The sequence below is a fragment of the Ischnura elegans genome, chromosome 1, assembly GCF_921293095.1.
Source record: "Ischnura elegans chromosome 1, ioIscEleg1.1, whole genome shotgun sequence".
In the NCBI taxonomy this organism is placed as follows: domain Eukaryota; kingdom Metazoa; phylum Arthropoda; class Insecta; order Odonata; family Coenagrionidae; genus Ischnura; species Ischnura elegans.
Window position 1 is genome coordinate 92526404 of NC_060246.1, and position 21224 is coordinate 92547627.

The 21224-nt window shown below is 36.8% G+C and overlaps 2 protein-coding genes across 4 annotated transcripts; one reads left to right on the forward strand and one right to left on the reverse strand.

The window, feature by feature from the left end:
* Window positions 1-95: 95 nt before the first annotated feature.
* Window positions 96-1324, forward strand: LOC124153309 (methylated-DNA--protein-cysteine methyltransferase-like). 2 transcript variants are annotated; one of them, XM_046526411.1, is made up of 5 exons: window positions 96-140; window positions 215-365; window positions 630-787; window positions 878-976; window positions 1069-1324. In XM_046526411.1, the coding sequence occupies exons 2-5, from the start codon at window positions 220-222 to the stop codon at window positions 1236-1238; spliced, it is 573 nt and encodes a 190-aa protein (XP_046382367.1). In that variant the 5' UTR covers window positions 96-140; window positions 215-219; the 3' UTR covers window positions 1239-1324. The 2 variants fall into 2 exon arrangements, with proteins under 2 accessions (XP_046382367.1, XP_046382361.1); XM_046526405.1 differs by having other exon boundaries at window positions 106-365.
* A 2195-nt stretch (window positions 1325-3519) lies between these two features.
* Window positions 3520-20925, reverse strand: LOC124166196 (kelch-like protein 5). Of its 2 annotated transcripts, XR_006866427.1 has the most exons (14): window positions 20718-20925; window positions 17748-18131; window positions 17443-17604; window positions 15897-16093; window positions 15364-15480; window positions 14947-15042; window positions 14660-14858; window positions 13718-13903; window positions 12880-13059; window positions 12628-12790; window positions 11870-12088; window positions 11141-11312; window positions 8594-8716; window positions 3520-4419 (listed from the first exon to the last, which is right to left on the reverse strand). XR_006866427.1 is itself a non-coding variant. In XM_046543798.1 (13 exons), the coding sequence occupies exons 2-13, from the start codon at window positions 18118-18120 to the stop codon at window positions 4363-4365; spliced, it is 2121 nt and encodes a 706-aa protein (XP_046399754.1). In that variant the 5' UTR covers window positions 18121-18131; window positions 20718-20925; the 3' UTR covers window positions 3520-4362. The 2 variants fall into 2 exon arrangements, 1 of the variants encoding a protein (XP_046399754.1); XM_046543798.1 differs by lacking the exon at window positions 8594-8716.
* Between the last annotated feature and the right edge of the window lie 299 nt (window positions 20926-21224).

Genomic DNA, 21224 nt, shown 5'->3' on the forward strand with positions numbered 1-21224 from the left:
CATATCCGTGACATTTTAAATGATTTAAAATGATCACATTCAATCATTATTGAATATGCCGCCAAAGTCGCTCGTGCTCCCATACGATATTTCATTGCGTTTTTGTTTCTGCGAGGCCGCGTATTTTCAGTGAAGAAGTGGTAATGAGAATCCTTTATCTATAGAGTATTTATGCCTTTATCATACAACCTTGACCAGACTAATTGCTTTACAGTACTCATGACCAAGCATCTAAGTTGTGATTTAAGTTCTGTTTATATATCCTCACCCATTGGGAGCATGATAATTAAATCATGTACGAAGGGTCTTCATTCAGTCTCACAAAGTGATGCGATAGACGATTCAAACTTCGATGTGATTGCAGGGTAAGACTACATGAATTAAAATTTGCGCTCAATTTTATATTAAGGTATGACTTGTAGCATTAGAAGACATCTTGTATTATTTTCAGCCTAGTACTTTTACGAGAAAATCAGGCGAAATCGGCAAATCAATGGATTGTTTTATTGTTGTGTGCCACGAAAGAATAGTTTTCCCGCAGCTTGTTTTTATCAAACAACCAATGCTATCGATTTGGTATAAGAAATTAAGGTCTGACCTTAAATTATTATTTGTTTTTCTTTTGGCAGAAAATGTAAATCAGTTAAACATGATATGGATCCAAAGCAGTTGGAAAAACATTATCCCATCATCAACGACTGTGTAGCTTGGCTCTCACTATACTTCTCGGAACCACAAATGATTTCATCTTTGCAATTACCTGAGTTATGCCCCACAGTAGCTACAGGTACAGAATATTCCATCTACCACAAAATTCAGATATGAAGCTTAAACTCGTGTGTTTATTCTGAGATACATTTCTGTACTCATTTGGCAGATAAATTTCATGGCCGAGTTTGGATAACATTGGCCCAACAGGTTGGACTTGGCAGCACCGTTTCATACAAAGATTTGGCTAAAATGGCTGGAAGCCCTGGTGAGCAATTTATGATGTAGTACTTAATACCTATTGATCTTATTTACATATTCATTTGGAGACACATCATTATCACTGCTTGTTTCACTCAGGAGCTGCTCGAGCTGTTGGATCAGCTATGGCAAATAATCCTTTTCAAATTGTTGTTCCTTGTCATCGAGTTTTACCCAGCAGTGGGAGACTGGGAAATTATGCTTATGGAAAGAAGAATAAAGTCAAATCATGGTTGCTCCATCATGAAGGAGTTTCTGTTCTAATTTAGTAAACATCACTTATGTATAAGCAATATTATGTATGTATCTATGTTCAACTTTCATTCCAAATTAAATTTAAACTACACATCTATAATTATTGGTACATTATTAATATTATTTTTAGTGACTAATTTGAAATATTATTCATTTTTAGTTGATTTTTAAATATTAAAATATTTTTATGCCTTATATCATGTATTATTATTTTATCTAATGCTGTTTCTTCCCTATACAGCATGAGTGTAGCATATCGTACCACCCAGTGGTGCAGCGAGGGGGGGGGGGGTTTGGGGGTTAAACCCCCCCCCCCCCCCCCCAAGAGCTCAAAGAAATATTTAGATTTAATCCATTTTACTTAATAGGATTGATATTACTAATAGAATAGTGTAAGGATTAATAAAATATCCCTCAGAAAGCTGTAAAACTCACCATTTTGAACCGTTTATCTTAAAATTCCGCAATTTAATAGTCTCACACCCATCGCTTATCCTGGTGGGTATGCCATACCTCCACACACCCTGGTATTAATTGCACCGAAACCCCCCCCCCCCCCCAGCCTTAATTCCTGGCTGTGCCCCAGGTACCACCATCATATCTTAGTCGTTCAGAAAGTGGTGCAAATATTCCATAATTCAGTGTGACAAAAGCATTTCAGACGTGTTAAGACAAGGGCAAGATGCAACTTAATGCTGTATTGGTTATGTGCGTTGTTGAAGTTGTTTCATTTTAAACTTTAAAGTAATCAAGTCCTCAACTTAAACATATGATAATGAACACATGAGCTCAACAACTATTGTCTCCAAGGGACCATTTGTTCCTGTGCTTCCACTGCTCTCAACACAGCCCCTAAGTGGTAGCCGAGGGTACTTCAGAAATCCGCATTCTGTTTCTATAACTCAATGTACTAATTCTGATTAATTCGATCATTGATCTCCTCTCTAATAAAATTGTTTTTGATACAATTCTGCTGCTTAGTTGTCATCCATTTGAGAATTTATTTCCCTCCATGACACATAAGTCCTCGAGCATTCCAACAGCATTTGATGCAGGACTTAAACCAAAATGCCGAAGTAATATGATTGGGAAATGCAATTCTGCTTATGGAAGCCAATATGAGAGGCGATCCAAAATTCAGATTTAAGAGGCATCACAATTCTTTATGTCAAAATGATGCCCTGCGTATGTTTTGCAAGAGGTGTATAAAACACCAGTGTAGTGTTGAAGACACCTACCCATAAGGGAGAGGTCCCATAAGATGAGTTTATGAGGGTCATATGATTCAGCAACACATTTTCTGGGGAAAAGATATTTAGTAGTTTCCCACATACATTCCAATAGTTTTTCATGTGACATCATCATGTGGATTACCATTTTTCCATCCTACACTTCAACTCCCCCAAAAGAATAAAGGAGTGGCATGTCTTGAAAGAATGGCACCATTAGTCACTAAACTGGGTGTCAGGCACCTTGCTGGGGGTTTGGCGGCATTAATCCCATGAATTTTATTCCCTAGTGGCACCTACCAGCAATGAATCTGCCTAGCATGCAGTACTAGGCCATGGGAACCCATCCTCCAAAATTCCATTTTTCTATATGAGTATGTAGTTACATGTCATAACATCTGCTAATGACTAATGATGAATTTATCATTAAGAACTTAACTTCCATAAAATAAAAAAGCCATTGCATGAATAAACCACAGGACTGTTAACCTAATAGCAGTAGCTAAAGAGAAACCGAGGATTATTAATGGACAAATTGAGGCGAGGGCAAATAATTATGTTTTCGGATGATGATCGGTTGCGACTATGGGAAAGAAAGTCATGCCTTGAATTGATAGCGACGAGAAATTGGAGAGGAATTTTGAATGATCTCAGACACATTTACATGCTTCCTTGATTTTGAAATTGCATCTGAAGAGTGGATTACGTTAATATAGACATTTTTGAAGACGTAGATCATTCATAGTCTGTACATGACTCAGACTGCACAAGTGAAGGTTACCACTAGAGAATCAGCTGGGACTAGCATTGGCTGAAGTGTGAAACAGTGAGGTAAACAGAAATACATACTTCAAAGTAACATGACCAGCCACTACTGCCTTCAGACAAGTAATGTATGATGTAGCCTTCCTTCTTAACCGTAATTATTATCAGTGAATAACCATATAGAGGTCAACACAGGAATGAAGGTAATGCAGATAAAAATAATTTACAACGCTGATGAAGGACTTATAACATATGAAAAGATACATAGTATCATCATGCAAATCTGGAATCAGAGGCATAGTTTCTAGACAAACCCATTTTATTTCAATTTGTCCACACTTCACATTAAAATTTCATTTCTTTTCATAAATACATAATTTAATAACACAACAACAAGAATAATTCAAATACATGTTTCACTGATCAACAGCAATCATCAGACATATTGTTTCTTTAACTATTAGTCATTATTATTGCTCCAAAAATATGGCTTATTTCCAAATTTAAATATGGGTATATCAAGATTTTAAAAATACTCTTCTTTCAAAGTTGTCCTAATTTTTTCCTGATGACCTACTAATATATAAAGATAAAATGTGCCAGAACATGGTGGAATAAATAATGAGTGTGTCAATGCATTTATGAGCATGATTTCTTCCATAACATTAGTTAATACTTTCCTTGATCACATTCTGTAAACCATTGCGGTTTCTTTTATCACGTCAAATTGCTATTTTCATTACATGCTTGTATACTAGCTCAATAGTACACAAAATAACACATGGACCTTTTAGGAAATACATGAACATTAATATCCACTCAAATTAAATGTATAACATATAATAAAAAATTAATAAAAGCATTATAAAAAGGAAAACTATGCAGAAAGTTGGTAATTGAAAAAATGGAATGTTCTAAAGTATTATCACAGCATTAAAAAATATATGCCTAGGAATGCTCTCAGATAACTAACAGAAATGCATAACTTACCAATGACATAAAAGAAAATTAATAATTTGATACTTCACGTTCAAAATCTTGCAAGTAATTTAAAAAATTATTATCAATGCTAAGATTGCTTATTAAGGATATACAATAAGCCACACTGATTCTGATTAGTGCCCTATGCAAACATTAAATGCTCTTAATTCTCCAACACAACTACACAAGCTCCTGCTCTTCCAGTGCTCAATGATGCCATCTGAAAAGTAAAGAAGTGTTATCAGCATCAGACGCATATATCTGCATTGAAAAAAAGGGTATATTTAAACTTCAAATTGATCAACTGAGTGAAAAATGCACTCCAAAGAGCAACATTTTTGGTAAGCTATCATTTCACCTGGATCAATTAACCCCCTGAAAGTATATTTTCAAAATTTGATTGTATTTTTTCTGTGAAATCTTACTGCTATATGCTGTTGTTTTCTAAGCCTAATTTAAAAAATTCACACATGACATTTATCTCCTCATAGATTTACAACATGCAAACAGAATTAAATAACTGAACTTGTTCAGAAGGCAACAACTGGGAAAAAACAACAAGCAAACTAAGAGAACTCAGAAAAACAAAACCAATGGAAATTGTGGGGGTGAACAAATTTAAACCGGAATGTTCTACTCATGAAAACTGTGGTAATGCAGGTAAAGAGGTAATTCAAACATTTATACTGATGATGATCAAGATCATTGCCACAATAGGAAAAAATTAAAGCTTTCATGAAAATAATCACTCCAATTTAAGTAAATCATGGTAATTTTAAACTCACGTACACCTGAAGAAAACTAATGACACACTCATTCACTTAGCGAAAGATATATTTCAACCTCAGTCTCTTAATTCCATACACGTCACAAGGAAAAACTTTCATTGAATCAATAACTGACCCAATCAATATGTACGATACTCTCTATTTCAATTTCACTTCAATGAAAGAGAGATTTAAAAACGAAGATGCATGCAGCAAGATTTGTTACCTCATTCACATTAAAAATACAGATATTTAAGAATAAAATAATTTAATGCCATCTTAAACTTAAGTGCAAGGAGGAAACTTAGAAATTAGTCAGTTGAGTAGCAAAATTAATACGGTAATAATGATGAAGGTTGTCAGATTTTAATGAATAATGAGCAACACACCAACAAAAACCATAAAAAAATGTATGACGTACCTATCTGACAGTATTACAAAATATTACAGGACCCATGTAACATAAGAAAGGCCCACAGGAAAAAAAATAGAAAATCATCACAGCTGTCAGCTACTTATCATGAAGTAAACTGGGAAGCCAATTCCTACTACATCACGTAAATGTAGGTACTAGTAAACTAGGGAATTCAAAAAATAGGCAATGCAATAAGGGATGTCAGCCAATCTTAGAAGTTTCATACAGCAAACAAGCCAAAATTGGTGATGACAGAATTGTCAACAGAAATCAATCAATAAAAATGCAGTAAATATTTAATATCAACTTGAGTATCTAAGTATGTTTCACAGCCAACATAAGATACATTACAGCCAGTCATAATGCTTAGGAGTATGTACTGGACAACCCATATGCTTTTTGTTCGGTATTACATAAGTCTCAGGAAAGAATCACCTTTGTATAACTATCAGTAAGTTGTTTTTTTGGGCTATTACTTTGGGAAAAGGGTGTATTTTTTATGCCATATCAAATATTTCAATTGGCCATTACTCTTAAGCTGGATTCTCATGCACGCAAAATCAAGCGAAACTACACAAAGCGTACATGGGTGACACTCAAAACGTTCACAAGGAAGCGTAAGCGACGACAGCTCAAACGAGAAATGAATATGCTGACCTCTAGTGGCGGATAGTAAAAATGAGAAAATAATAAGCGATCCATGCAAGGGCATGCGATACGTAACAACAATAGAAATTAGCTTTAAGCTTTTGCCCTTTATAAAGGTTGTTTTCCCTATGTTTGCAAACAATAATCACTATATATGCTCTCACAGATCACTGCGATAAAATTTAGTGAAATCGAAGTAAAATCGGAATGTTCACCATTGTTTTTGAACATTCCAAATGAAATTTAGACAGGAAATACTGTAAAGCAATCGTATAATACCGTACAATGCATATGCAGTGGATTAGAAATAGGCTGCAGGATTCTTTCCTTTTATCAATTCTTTATGTCACTGTCATGATTGCCATATGAAGGAAGTTGGGCCTCCTCCAATTTTGATCGCTCATATTCACGCAAATGCATGCATAAGAAGCATATGATGGGCTCTCGCCAACTATTCACGCAGTTTCACTTAGTTTAGTGTGCACATGAATCCAACTTTAGACGTTTCAATTTTTGATCTAAAATATCGCATCACAATCAGATGTCAGAATTTTTCAGCAGACTTTGAAAACAAAAAATACTGAGAAATTTTAATCAATAATTATGGGGAAAGTCCAAGTGGTTTAGGAATGATAATTAGAAAATTAGCAGGATTACTTGGGAGGGATAAACAGAGGCTGCAGCAAATCCAAATACAGCAGAATACCGATTATCCAGCTGCGGTATATCCGTGTTGCGGATTATCCGTGCATATCCGTGCACTCTCGCACAATATTTTCCGCGATCTTTATTAAAAATCGGACGCAAAATCACCGAAATTTCTGAATTAATGCTAGGATACACCGGGCTTATTATTTCCGTTAGTATCCCCTTCTTAGAACGAAAGCAATCTAGCTGCATTGGAGCACCGTGTTCCTGTTTTCCAAGCCTCACAGCGTGCGACCACGCTCCGTGATCACGGATACACGTCCCGCAGCTGTTGCAACCTGGGCAACTTGTGCGAGACGTGACTACGTGGCGTGGTGCCTGACAGTGGAGTTTCCGACATCGAGCAGTGGTTTTGAAGCATTCGTGCAAACCACTTTTCTGTATCCGTGATCACAAAGCCACGGATGTGCGGTTGGGAAAACCATGCCTTACAAGGAACATTACTAATACGAGTACATCCATGTTATCGCCTCTAAAAAGATCGCGAAATGGTGAAGAAAGCTCTCAATGAGTTCGGGATGCACTCTAAAATAACAGAATAACTGCATAAAAAATAATATATTAAAAGTTTTATGTAAATTATGAATATGACATTACATTAAAGTGAAAGTTTGGGTTATCCGTGTTTTCTAATTAATCGTGCCGTCTCTCCCCATCATTAGCCCAGATAATAGGGAGTGTGCTCATAGGCGGATCCAGGGGGGGGGGCACGGGGGCACGTGCCCCCCCCAGACCCTCAAAAATACGCAAGATTTTTAATACGGTCCCATTATGATTGCGTTCGTTTTGTATCACGAGGTATCGTTGTGCCCCTCCCAGAAAAAAATCCTGGATCCGCCCCTGAGTGTGCTCTAATTTTTTACACATAAATGTTTTAACAAGGTAACATAACTTTCATTAATACATCAAATTTGAATTAAGACAGGTTTTACTTAAAGCTTTATATTTTTAAATTATAGGTGACATTTATGATGAAGTGACCAATGAGACAATGGAATGTGCTGACATTTGGCACACCACACGAGTGATTTGTACCAGCCTATAATCAACCACATCCTCAAAAACATATATGTTAACAAGTCTGCAAATTTAGAAAATGCATCGCTAAAACGCGAATAATTTACCACGTACATAGTATTAAACCTCCTCCACCAATTCCTCGTCAAATGCAAAAACAAATTAAGCAACTCTTTTAAATTACACGAGAGATTAGCAGTTAAATCAAAATATTTCGTAGAGGTGATTCAGCTGATCAAGTCTGCCAGCATACTTTTTACATATTCTGAATACATTTCAGGCCATGAACGCTAAATATCGGAATGAATTACTCTTCAAGTCCACTGCCACTCCTCTAGCAACGCTTAATTACATTAATAGAATTCAAATTACAATGTGATTAAATTCTTACACGTTCATAGTCGTGTTTGTGTAATAAGGACTTAAATTCCTTCATTGAAACAAAAATGGAAGCTCTACTCTCATTTTGTGGACAAAAGAAAAGAAGGCGGTAAAAATGCCAATGAGAGACAATATATGTACTTCAAAATTCCTATTTCGGGGTAAAAGAATGAAATTGACTCTTCCCTACATCCAAGTTCCATACACAACAAGTCCTTTAGTACAGGATAATAATAGATTTTAGACTAGGGCTACCGACCTCAAACCTGAGCTAAATTTCAGGCTATTTCTAGTGAAATCTGGTGATCATCTGGTAGACAGGTATTGCATGGAAACCAGAAGCAGGATAAGAAATGGAAGTACACTCCAAATTCTATAACAGGAAATTCACTTGCATAATGGCTCAGTAATTGACATGCACTATCCTCAACAAGCAAGCTCCTTGAAATCTAACTAACCTTTTGGTTGGATCTAATGGCATATTTTTGCCCATGCTCCCACGTCCACATTTTGTAGAAACTTCACGGTCTCTAATGGACATGGATGACCAATGGGGAACATGTGTTGAATAAGGAATCCAACTGCCAGAGAGAATCAAATCTGGCATAACTTGATGGAATATGTTCAGAATGATGAGAAACCATATATGCACTACACCATTTCACAGAAACTATATTAATCCACGCATATATTTTGGGTTTCAATGTAAAATACCCAGTGAGCAGTGAGAATAATCCAATGAAAACTATTACACATGTCCTATAAAGAAGGTTATCATCAAACAATGAAAGGGATGGAGAGTTAGGATGGACTATACGTGGGATAGGGAGGGGTCACAGATGAGGGCCTGAATGGAGCAAGAAAAGTTATACCTATACAACATTTTGCAAAATTACAAAATTATTGCAGAGCATTATTACCAATCTGGGTCAAGAGCTTCAAATGATTCAAGGAACTGTCTACCATAATTGGTAAGCATATGAATGAGCACTACATCTCTAAATTTTAGCATTTAACAGATTTCAATGGTACGTTCATCTACCTTAAGCCATGTATAAGCATAAGCTGGTAGTCAGAGACGAGGATAGGGGACTAGGATGAGGTCTTTCGGTGCAGAATTCTGACCTTTCCAACCAGTGCCAGGAGAGGTGGCCATTTTGGTGAAGAATCGCCCTAAGTGGTTGCCTTGGCACATTAAATGTTACTCCAGGGCATAATACACTCCAGACTCCACATCTGTAAGGTCTTTCCACCTCCAATTGTCACCAGAGATTCTCTCTTGGTTATTGAGATACAACGGATGATGGTATTCCTTGGATTGGTCATATAGTTGTATAGCTTGATCTCTCATACTAACCAGACAATTCTGCAAGAACTGCGCACATACTTTCATGACATAGATTCTTAACTATACCACCTCTTCAAAGTAAGTCCCCTTCGATACCAGTAGCTTTTGAATTGCTTTACGTTACAGTTAATTACAGTAAAACCTTGATATAACAAAATTCAAGTGATGTGAAAAGTAGAGTAAGGGGCACTATGCAGTAGTGGAATCTGTACTTGCAAAGCTTATTTTTTTTCACCTAATTTTCCATGATGTCATAGCTTGTAATTTATTAGGGTGGTTTCCTATTTTTTTTTAATTGCTTAAATCAAAAGATTATTACTCCTGGAGTAAGAATTTCACACTTTTAAATTTGTAAATGACTATATATATTTTTCACGATTAACTGAAAAGTGAAAATTTTCAAGCATGCGAAAATGCTACAGCTAAGTATGAACACTGGGAAAAGCCTGTGTGACATCATTCTGGTTCTGGCTGCCACCGTGTGAGGCCACCTTGGGCAAGGCTATGAGCACCGCTACAGTGCAGGCTGCTAGTAGATACCAGAGTAACCTGCTAGCAGGTAGAGCTTGGCTTAAATAAGGATTATTAATACCCTATCAAACAAAGGAAACTTCCCTACCATAGGCAATTTTAATAGGTTATTATTCAGAAATGTTTCCCTGAGCTCTGTGCCTCATGCATGCATTGGTAATCTCAGACTATGTAAAACTCCTGACTGCTCGTATACCATCTAGGCCCTGGTGTCGTCACGTGGAGCGGCACCAATCTGGCCTTTTTCAAAAGAGGTTAAAATTAACCATTCACATTCGTCTAAACTGGGATTTCTAAAATCAAATAATTTGTGTATTATGAAAACACTAATGGCAGGTAACGAATCGCAATCAATGCCTTTTGTTTTCTTTGATGAAGGAAACTACCCTACTCTCAATTACTCCAACAGAACTAATTAACATTCAACGCCTTCTCATTAACTTGTAAAGAATTATTCAGAGCAGTATAGACCATCATTCAGTGTTCCTTTCATTAGTTGTGCAACTGCAGAATTTGACTGAGGCAGCGATTGGAATAGGCAAATTTGAATAGGTGTGATGACTCACTGCCTTCCAATGTGATGGTATTTTCGGCACTAATTGGTCACTGGCTACTGAAATTTGAGTTCGCATTCCTACAAAGAACAAAATAAGGGCTAAACAATAAGTAAACACACTTGTCTGGGTAAATTATGGGCGATTCATGAGATAACTTAAAGCAGATATGGTGTCCCAGCTTGAACCAGTTGTTGGTTTCAGAGAAGCAAACGTCTGGGTTTGCTTTCCTTTCCAAGTTTTCCCCTATGCTCACTCTTCCCTCGACTCATTGCCAATCACCGCTGCATTCTTCGCCAGATATGAGAAATAATTAATGTCTGTAACTGAAAAATTTTATAATAACCACACCTCCCTATTTTCTTACCTGCAATTTTCATCAGGACCTTCGAAAACTTTGCATCACTGAGAAATTTCATTGTACTCATATTCATTTTATCACAGTTCTACTGTGAAACTTATCTCAAGTTATTGTTTTTGTCATTGTTTGCCACTGATGTAAAATTAAACCTCATATATGACATTTAAACATCATGAGTAACACCAGTGTTTCTTAAAACTTAAGAGCTTACCCGTTGCCATGAATTGTTGTGAGGATCATAGGCTTCCACTAACGGCAAGTAGGAAGATCCATCATAACCACCAACTGCAAGGACCAAATCTCCCAACATGCATGCTCCCATAGCATCCCGTCCAACACTTAAAGGTGCAACACTCATCCAAGCATCTATTCGAGGGTCATACCTGGGAATAAAAATATAAATTAGTGGAAAATATTAATAAAACATTAAAAAGCTGCCAAAAAAATTTGAATCGATAATAGGGTGGTTTCCTATTATTTTTTTATTGCCTAAATCGAAAGATTATTACTCCTGGAGGATGTATTCATTTCACGCTTTTAGATTTTTAAATGACGATATCTATTTTTTGCGATCCCCCTAAGTTAACCACAGTCCGTCGCTTTATCAAGCATGCGAAAATGCAACGGCTAAGTATGAATGCTGGGAAAATCCTGAGTGACGTCATTCTGGTTCCGGCTGCCGTCATGGCCACCTTGGTGTGAGGCTATGAGTGCCTGTTTTAAAGTTTTGCATGTATTAAACAATCACCACCTGCAACATTTTTTAAATTAGAGGTGGTGGGATAAATAAGCCCATATTTCATTTTTTAGGTATAAAATTACCATGAGAGAAAACAGAAAAAAATAAAAAGTTTAACTAATTACCAAAAGGTTTTACATACATGAATTCATCTGCCACGTGTAAACATATTTCTTGTAAATATACCTAGTATAGACATACCTCTCAACACACTGATATCTTGCAGCGGCAGGTTTGGAAGCTGGTGCATCATGGCCACCAAGGGCATAGATGGCACCATGCTCAGGTGCTGCAACGGCCACTACTCCTCCACGCCTCCTTGCTAATGGTGCAACTGAACACCAGCGGTTGACATAAGCATCAAATCTTTCTACTGATCTGAGGCAAGAGCTTCCATCTCTTCCACCAACAGCATACAACCTACCCAATAATATGGTTATTATTTATCATAAAAAAACTTCATAGTTATCCTCTCTTCGTTCATCAATATATGAAGTCAGATACACAGAACGGGAAATATTTTTAAAAAATTTGGTGTAGAATAACATAGTTTTCTCTCTTACCTCAAAAACATAACTACTGAGGTACCACAGCACATAAGTATATGACCCAACTACTTCATTTTCTGTTACCAAAACTTTAAAATAGAAAATAAGCAGACCTTTAATACCATTCACTATTATGCAGTGTTCTCGCTTTTAAAATGTCTACTAAAGATATGCATTTCACTTTTAACTGGAAATATGATTCAAACTTCTTAATTCTTAAATGCTCCATGAAAACCTACTATAACCAGTAGAATACATACTTAAATTTAACAATGACCAATGAAATGTTAAAAAATTGATGAAAGAGCTCATTATCAGCAAATCAATCAGCCACCTAAATATGTATAGCTAACAGGTATTCCAATAAGCCAGAACAGGAATAAAAATGATTCCATGACATTGGTTACTTACTTGCCATGCAGCACAGCAACACCAACTGTTGATCGTTGAGTTGCCATGGGAGCTACATAGCTCCACTGGCGGCCAACTGGGTCCCAACGCTCCACCGTGTTGAGATATGACCATCCATCATGGCCTCCAACTCCATACAGAGCACCACCCAACACACCCACACCTTGACAAATAAAATTTTGCATTGAAAAAAATACAGAAAAAGATACAAAAATTATAGAAACAACTTTGTTTCAATTTCAATGCACTAACCCAGGCCATGACGATGAGTGGACATTGGTGGGAGGGTTACAACTACATTTGAGTCCAAATCAAATGCTTCCACGGTGTTAAGAGTCTTGAAATTGTCTCGTCCTCCAACTACATACAACCACCTTTTGCCACCTGATGAGGCACTACTAGAGGAACATCCAGCATTTGAAGATGCTGAGCCTGCCAAGAAAGAGATTACATGAAATAGTAAAACATGAAATTTTCTACAATTTGAAATGAAAATGAGCTCTGCATGATCATCAGTTCTTTACATACTGCTCTGAGGCAAAGAGAATGAAAATGTATAAATTTTAATTTCTCTAATATTTTTTCCCAATGTGAATATGTCAATGACGGTATAGCTCAAATTTTGCTCCAAAAAAGGAAATCAAGAAGGTAACTGGGGAATTCCCATCAGCTGAATGACACATGTGAGTTGTTTAACAAGCGTGGTTAGGGGCAGGGACAATAAAAGGGGGGTGAGAAAGCCATAACCCCCAATTTTCGAGAATGTACTTAAGTAGCCAGCTGCTTGAGAGCTATTCTGCATACATAGTTTATATATATAATACATAGTTTACTGGTAAGGAGAACCAGTGAATGACATCTTCACATTTGAGGGCAATCAGAAATAATACCATATCTCACGCAGACATTACTCCATTATTAACACAAAATATAACAAAGGAGTACATTAATAGTGAATCCAAACACATCATGCCAACCCAAAAAAAATACTTCTAAATGGCTGACCCATGAATTCCTGCAGACAATGAAGAAAACGGGCATAAATATTTATTTACAACTGACAATATAAAAATGTAATTTTCTGGCCTACCATTTGAATGTGATGATGATGATGCAGTAGATTGATTGGCAGATGATGAAGAAGATGATGATGAGCCTTTAGGATGAAGGACTCCTTCCATCAAAGCAACTCCAAACTGAAGTCTTCGACCAGGCATACGAGCAATATGAGACCATGTGTTGCTCCTTGGATCATAACATTCAATGCTTGTCTCCCCTAAATAAATGACATTCAAATAACAGTTATATCAACAACTAGGGAAATTTTAAAGACTCCAGCAAGGAATTTTGTAGGGAATTAGCAAATATGTATGTGGCTAGAGTTCAAATAACTGGAATTTCGAAGATTGAACAAAGAAATTTTAAATACATAATTATTCTGGATATTTTCCATAATTTTCAACTCAGCAAAGCTATAATTTTCAACTTAATTACACAAGCGAAGGTTGCGAAGAAAAAATATTTTAAACGGAACATATTAACAGAGATATTGAGCTCTGAAACAGCTAAAATTACCAATTTTTTTTACTTGACTGGGAAAGAATGTCTGTTAGGTGTAGCATTTTCACTGACTGTTCTATTACTGTATTTGTGCATAATTTAATGACCTATATTATATACATGATTCTGAAGTTATTCCGCAGCACGACTATAAGTACAGGAGATCAAAGAGACAAGGAATTTGGGCAAGGTATGTTTTTTTGTGATGATTCCTAAAGGAAATTCTCTTACAATGTTTGTCATAATAAACCTCCAGTTTTTCGGTCCCGTGAAGTTCTTAATAAGGAGATTTTACTGTACCATTTCTGATATTTTCATGACAATCCATTTGGCTAAATAAATTTTAATGATGGAAAACCTCTGTAGAATAAATCCACTACACCAAATATGAAATTACATCCTCATATTGTATAACTTCCACTGCTCTCACCACCAATGCAATAAATTAATCATAGACTAGTCATCACCATACCTTTATATGCCTCCATTCCGCCAATAGCATACACTTTTCCAAGGGTAGCCTTGCGTGGATGAGCCCTTGGATGGAGCTGCAGCATGAGTTTGGGCCTACGTTCAGGGAGAGCATGGAATGTTAAAGCCTCCATAACTAAAGACTGGCATTCCACATCCTTGGCCAATAGAGGCTCTGTTGCCACATTGTCAGCAATAAACTGATAAGAGGGATGGAAATCACTTTGTTACTACAAAAAGGTCAAAAACCAAAAAGCTTAATATCAACAAGTGATATTTTGTACTCACAGCAGGAGAGAGAAGAGGTAGTCTTACAAGACCAAGTAAGCGACTAGCTTCTTTACATCTCACTTCTGGATCATGGTGCAGCCATGACATCAAAGCCTGTAGGGAATAAAAAGAATTCAGTGAGTTATATCACGGTCCATGCATACGCCACTCCTGGAATATGGCTACACATTTACTTCAGATGTTATTTCAACCAGAAGATACGACAAGTTTCAAACTTTTGGGGAGAATTGTTGGGAAATATTTATATTTCCCTCCAAGCCATTCTCAACAAAGTATTTTCCGAACGAATTACAAATCTGAAACTTTTTTTAGGACTAGTCATTTATTAGTACCCATGAGACATGGTGCTATTCAGTGAGCAAGATAAAGACTTACTAACTAACATCTGAAACTTATAAACAAAATAAAACGTACTTGAAATATGACTTCCTCTGATGGAACATTAAGGTCATCTGACTCCAAGAGTGTTGCAACTTCATCCGCTGGCAGAAGCAAAAACTCCTGATTAGCAATTACTTCCATAAAATGTTCCTGAAATAATGGAATGTCATGAAATCATTTTTTTGTAAACAGAGGCAGAACTCTTCCATAAAGACAAATTAATACCGGATGTGTCATTTAGTAATAAGAATCATTCAAATAATGATATTTTCGGTGGTTTTGACGACTAATTATGATACATAGCCATACGAAGAACACTAACTTCACACATACATATGTATCAAATTTCTACTTGGATCAACCATTGGTTTCAAAAGTTTGGCATGATCACCAGGTACAGCACACATTAATTTCACATGAATAGTACTTATCGTTTGTAGCTCTAAAATTTACAGAATGATTTTGAATGATTTATTTTCCCTTTAAAGAATAATCCACCAATTATCTACGAAAGGTTGCAGGGAAAAGAGACAAAATGCAAATTTTAAATTAAAAATATAACCTACCGAGGTATACTTATGAGCCGCTTCACATAGTCCAGGGCAACTTTGAGCATCGGCAAACAAGCGTATTCCAATGCAATTGGACGGGTGGAGCTGCTTCAACAGGAAAGAACAACAAGCAGAGACAACCGGAGGCAGCTGTAAGATTCTGGCACTCACAAGCAGAGTCTCAACGCACTCCTCTCTGAGCTCTACCCATCCTATAATGGAATGAATTCAAAGGTCAATGGCATAACTATCAAGTTCCTCAGGGTTTACTGTTCACTGAAAATTGATGACAAGATTCTAATAGAATGTGACTATGAGCTAAATTGACAGGCATTATACAGATAATATACGAGGGTGGGTTGAGAACGAAAGGAGGATAAATTAGCTGGCTAAATAAGGTAGCCACTGGGGGTAGCTCGTTACCCCAGGCTCAGAAAGTGTGAAATTAGAGGTTTAAAACGTTTGGAATTGATACTAGTAACAACATCTGCTGGGAGTAGACAAGAGTGACTTGTGATCCCATTGCATAGGAACCAAAAAAACGTGTAGTGGCTTTGAGAATTCCTATTATCCGTGTGGGGTGACTAGTTATCCCAATGTGGCCACAACCATAGCTCAAGTCAGATCTTTCTTTTCGAGACAACTTATTTGTGGTGTCAATCGATAAAATAAAGGTGTCTTTAATATTGTAGTGAAAAAAAATTTCTCAATCCTAGTTGCTATGAAATCACGTCTATCCATGTGAAATAATTCAGTTACATTTTTGCACGATATTGTTTCCTGAATAGATCTAGGGTAAGTTTCAACCAGGGGCAGAGGTGCTTAGTGTGTGAGCGAAAGAAGGATAGAAAAATTCGGGTCGCATGTTCGCTCTACATGTAGAAGGCCGGCTGGCGAGGAACATCGGTTGCCTCTGTACATGACATGTGCTGGTCAACAACTTTGTTTTATTCTAATATCAAGAAAATAACGTTTTTTAATTTTTCTATAAGTAAATATGTACATATTTAGAAGACAATAAGAGCCCTAAAAAGTCAAACTATGAGATGAGTGATTTTGACCATTTTTCCTGACAGCAATTTTGCAAAATAAATATACTATTTGCAAGAATGGTGGATACCGTTATTTCTTATGGTAGTAGTAGTATATCTTGTAGGTAAGACCCTAAATTTTTGCCTTCTTATTGAAAAATAACAGAGTGATGATTTTTTTTCTTTCAAAAAAAGCAGTTGTTTCAATTCTCACATATAAGACCAGTTCCCACGCGAGAGCGGAGCGAGACTATCTATAAATTGACTGACGAAAATCATTAGGATTGTTGAAATGCCGTTCAACAAACATGAAGCACCTGGTTAGAAGTCCTAAAATATGCAGTAGTATGTTTTGTATAACTAGGTTTTTTCGGAGTAGGGAAACGAGATATCCCATGTGGACACTATACGGCCACCAATGGCTAAAAAATAATCGATTGATCAAAATATAGTCTTCAAATCAATGCATTATTATAACTAAAGTAGGCAAGAATTTTAATGGAATTCCACAAAGCTGCATCAATTCTCACCTGTGTAGCAGTAATGCACCAGGGTTTGCAAAGCATCTGGATCTAAGTCAACTAATGTAACCTCATCTTCGCCAGCTTCCTTCAGGGCTCCCGTAAACATTGCTGAAAAGTACTCAGATGCTGCGCTTAACACCAGCCGATGAGCTGGAATTCGTCGGTTTCCTGACAATGGGAATGAAAAATTTACATCTAGATATCCAAAAGGTCGTGAGAGACAGAAAGATTTTCCAATTTCATGGCAATCATATGCAATGTATTTTTTTTAAATTAAACAAACATCAACCAGCTGAAAATAATTTGCATACCAGCAATTAGAGTGACGTCAGTGAATCGCTCTTGATTAAGATAATCTTCCATTCGTTTCAGACTACTCTCTGCATGTTCACCAGACCTGAAGCATTCTTCTTGACCATTACTATTGGGGAAAGAATCTCCCATCACTTCAACAAATCCATTGCCAGAAGTTGAGGCTCTTTCTGGACTTAACATAGATCTCACTCCATCAACAAGATCAGAGACACTGCGACCCCCATCCCGTACTTCATCCCCATTGGGTGAAGCATCTTCTCTTAGGCCAGGAATAACTACATTCTCTTCTCCATGGCCTCCTGGAGCATTTTCGGCAATGCCAACATGCTCAGCATCTCCTCCATCTCCAGCATTACTTTTTTGATCCATTGATGATGACACTGGAATGAAATCATTGCATATTACGCCAAGGCAGTGTCTCACATAAAAGGCTTATGAGTTTTTAAAGTCTAACTTCAAGAAAAAAATACCAAAAACAAATAAGTAAGATTTTAAATAGATTAAATTTGAGGTAATCAACATTAGACATGAATGTCTGCATCCCTGCCTCCTACAGCTCCATTTACAAAACATATTTCCCTATTTAATAGTCTCATTCATCCACCATAACATGCAATAATTCTACCACTAGGCTAATAAATGGCTTAATGCCAATGTATAAATCACAGTTGAATTCCTTCATCCCACACTTTCCCCAGCCATCCTCATTTCCTTGGTATAGTATTCAACACAAACAGAGACAACAGGCAGCATCATTAATTCTGTCACCTTCTTCTAACTAGCCATTAACATTTTTGACCATCGACACAAAAGCATGTCCTTGCCTCTTCCATACTTTTCTTCTTGTCTCACTATATTTTCACCATTTTCACCATTTGGTGCATTTTCAATGCATTCTATTTATTTTCAAGCTATCCCTCTCTATATTCAAGTTCTTAAAACAACTTGTTTTTCCTGATATTTCCATGCCATAATCTGTGGTTTCTGAACCCTTCTTGTAATTCCCCTATCCGCTAACTCCTGGCTTACACCCCACTTAACTCTTCTAAGTGCCCACATTTTTAGTGTCTCAACACTCTAGCCTTTTGAACCTGATGTTACATTTCATTAACACAAGTCCACATCCAGATTTAAAATGTGAGTGCTCCACGGCTAAACCTGTGGTATGAGCCCTCCAGCCGATGGAACTGGGAGAGGGTACAAAATACACCTCAGTTAAGAGGTCCCTGTGGATGTGGGCCTCCAAGCACCCTATTATTTATTCCATGCTGAAAGGGACCATCACTCCTCCTTGATCCATTGTATGTACTTCGTCTTGATTACTCATTTTGACTGATATTTGAAACAAGTATCATGTCAATATTACATGCAGTGCATAGACACATAACTTGTTTAAAAGTTGTGCTAAACCCTTTTTTAACCTATGAGTTAAACAAAAAGACACAAGTCACAGAATCAAAATAGAATTCAACCAGTCAAGCAGGAGCCATGCATCCTCTTCAGCTTGAATAACACAATTCTTTGCACATTGGATGTAACTAGAAGATTCCTGCAAGGGTTGGATCTACAGGACCAAATGTAAAACATTGACAACCATACTAGATGGTTCTAGGAACTTATTTATGATTTGCTATGAGTATTGTTATCGTACCGTGAGAAAGTTTATTTTTCAAAAGAGAAAATGGAAGAACTGACTTGACACAAAAAATTGGGAATCACATTACCTACCTTTTGGTAGATTGGCAGCTTCTTGGTCATACTAGGGGCAAGTATGAAACTATTATCATAAAATGCTATATATCCAGTAGGCTCTTGCTAGAATCCTCGGACTCCTGCGAGGTCAAGTATCCCTGACAAAGACTGCGGTCCACATCCATATCAGAAATTGGGAAGCTCGACTCTTCTCCATATGTCATTGAATACAACTCCCTTTTGTACTATTATACCAAATACCTCTGTTACCTATATTTTTCTTAAACACCCACCTTATATCCCCAACAAAACTCTTCTGACTTTTCCCTTTAGTAATTTTCTTCGTCCAACCCAAGTTCCTGACTGCATTTCTACTCCTTCACACCACTATCAATGCATTCCAGTTTGCCATGACAAAGAAATATTCCTCTAGATATTTCTGAATTATTTCCTCCAATTTACATCTTCCTGCCAATGACTTCTTTCCAGCATTCTCTTTTACATTAATATGGGAAATTTCCGAGCTCTTTCCCAGCTCAGCTTGATATAAAATTCTTCACCGTCTTTCTCAAATTCATCAAGACCATTTTTGACACTTTCGAGGAGAGACACTTTCCGACGTGACAATTGGGTATAGCGCCGCCGTTCCCTGTGTTGCTAATTAATTATAATCCTAAACTGTACAGGGTTAAAGACAGCATGCCATGAGAAGCAGGCAGTGGTAGTTCAATTTTAGATTTCCAAAGCTAAATAGGTGCTGTTGCATTTATAGACACTTGGCCTATAGTAGCATCCTGAGACTAACATGGTCATAATTCGGTAATATGAAATTATTACAACTAATAACTTAACGTTATCCGCATACAATAGTCCGAGAAAACTCCCAATAAAAAACAAATAACTGCATTCTCTTGAAAAACAAAAGTAACGACATGAACTAGCAAGAACAATGCAGCTGTACTTAGTCTACTCCGAGAAAAAGATACGCTAGGGATAGACCATATCATACACGGCACCGGTTGGCGATGTACTAAACACATCATCTAATTAAGGAAGCATAATTTCGCTACAATATTCCTCGATTCTTATATACCATAGTAAATCAAACAGATAAAACAATGGTATTGTAAGGATATACGGCAAACATAACGGAACTGTCGCACCGATTATATCACTCGGGGTCTTACCAAATTTTTCACAAAAAATAAATAATGGATATACTTAAGTAAAATGTAAAATAGAATAAAATAATAATTTAAAATATAGTAGTTTACCTTAATTGCTGGTGAGCTTTATTACACTGCTTACAGCTTTTTTCATTTATTCTCGGTCCTTGGTGAGGAAAATTACATCGCTGTCGCACTAATTGTGATTTCCGCAAACAAAAGCTCGTCCAGAAACGCTGAGTCCAGAACAATATCCATTAATATGACCCCACGAGATTGATAAAAACGTCCATCAACCAATGACCCTTTGACAGTTAAATACTGGTTAAATACCAACAAATACCAGCTGTAGCATGTTTGCGTTTTTCCTTTTTGCTAGCAGTTACCTAAGTCACCACGGTCGCCACTGCAGTCAATTATTAGCGCTCATTTTGAAATCATGCGATTTCGGGGACAATGTTTGTCATGAAAAGGTAGGCATAATTCGATTCTAAACCTATAGAAAATAAAAATTAAAACCATACAGATTACATTTAAAATGGAATGATTGTTAACAAAAATAGAGAATACGAAACAAATGTGGTTAAATAATTTGAACTACAGCGCACATTGCCT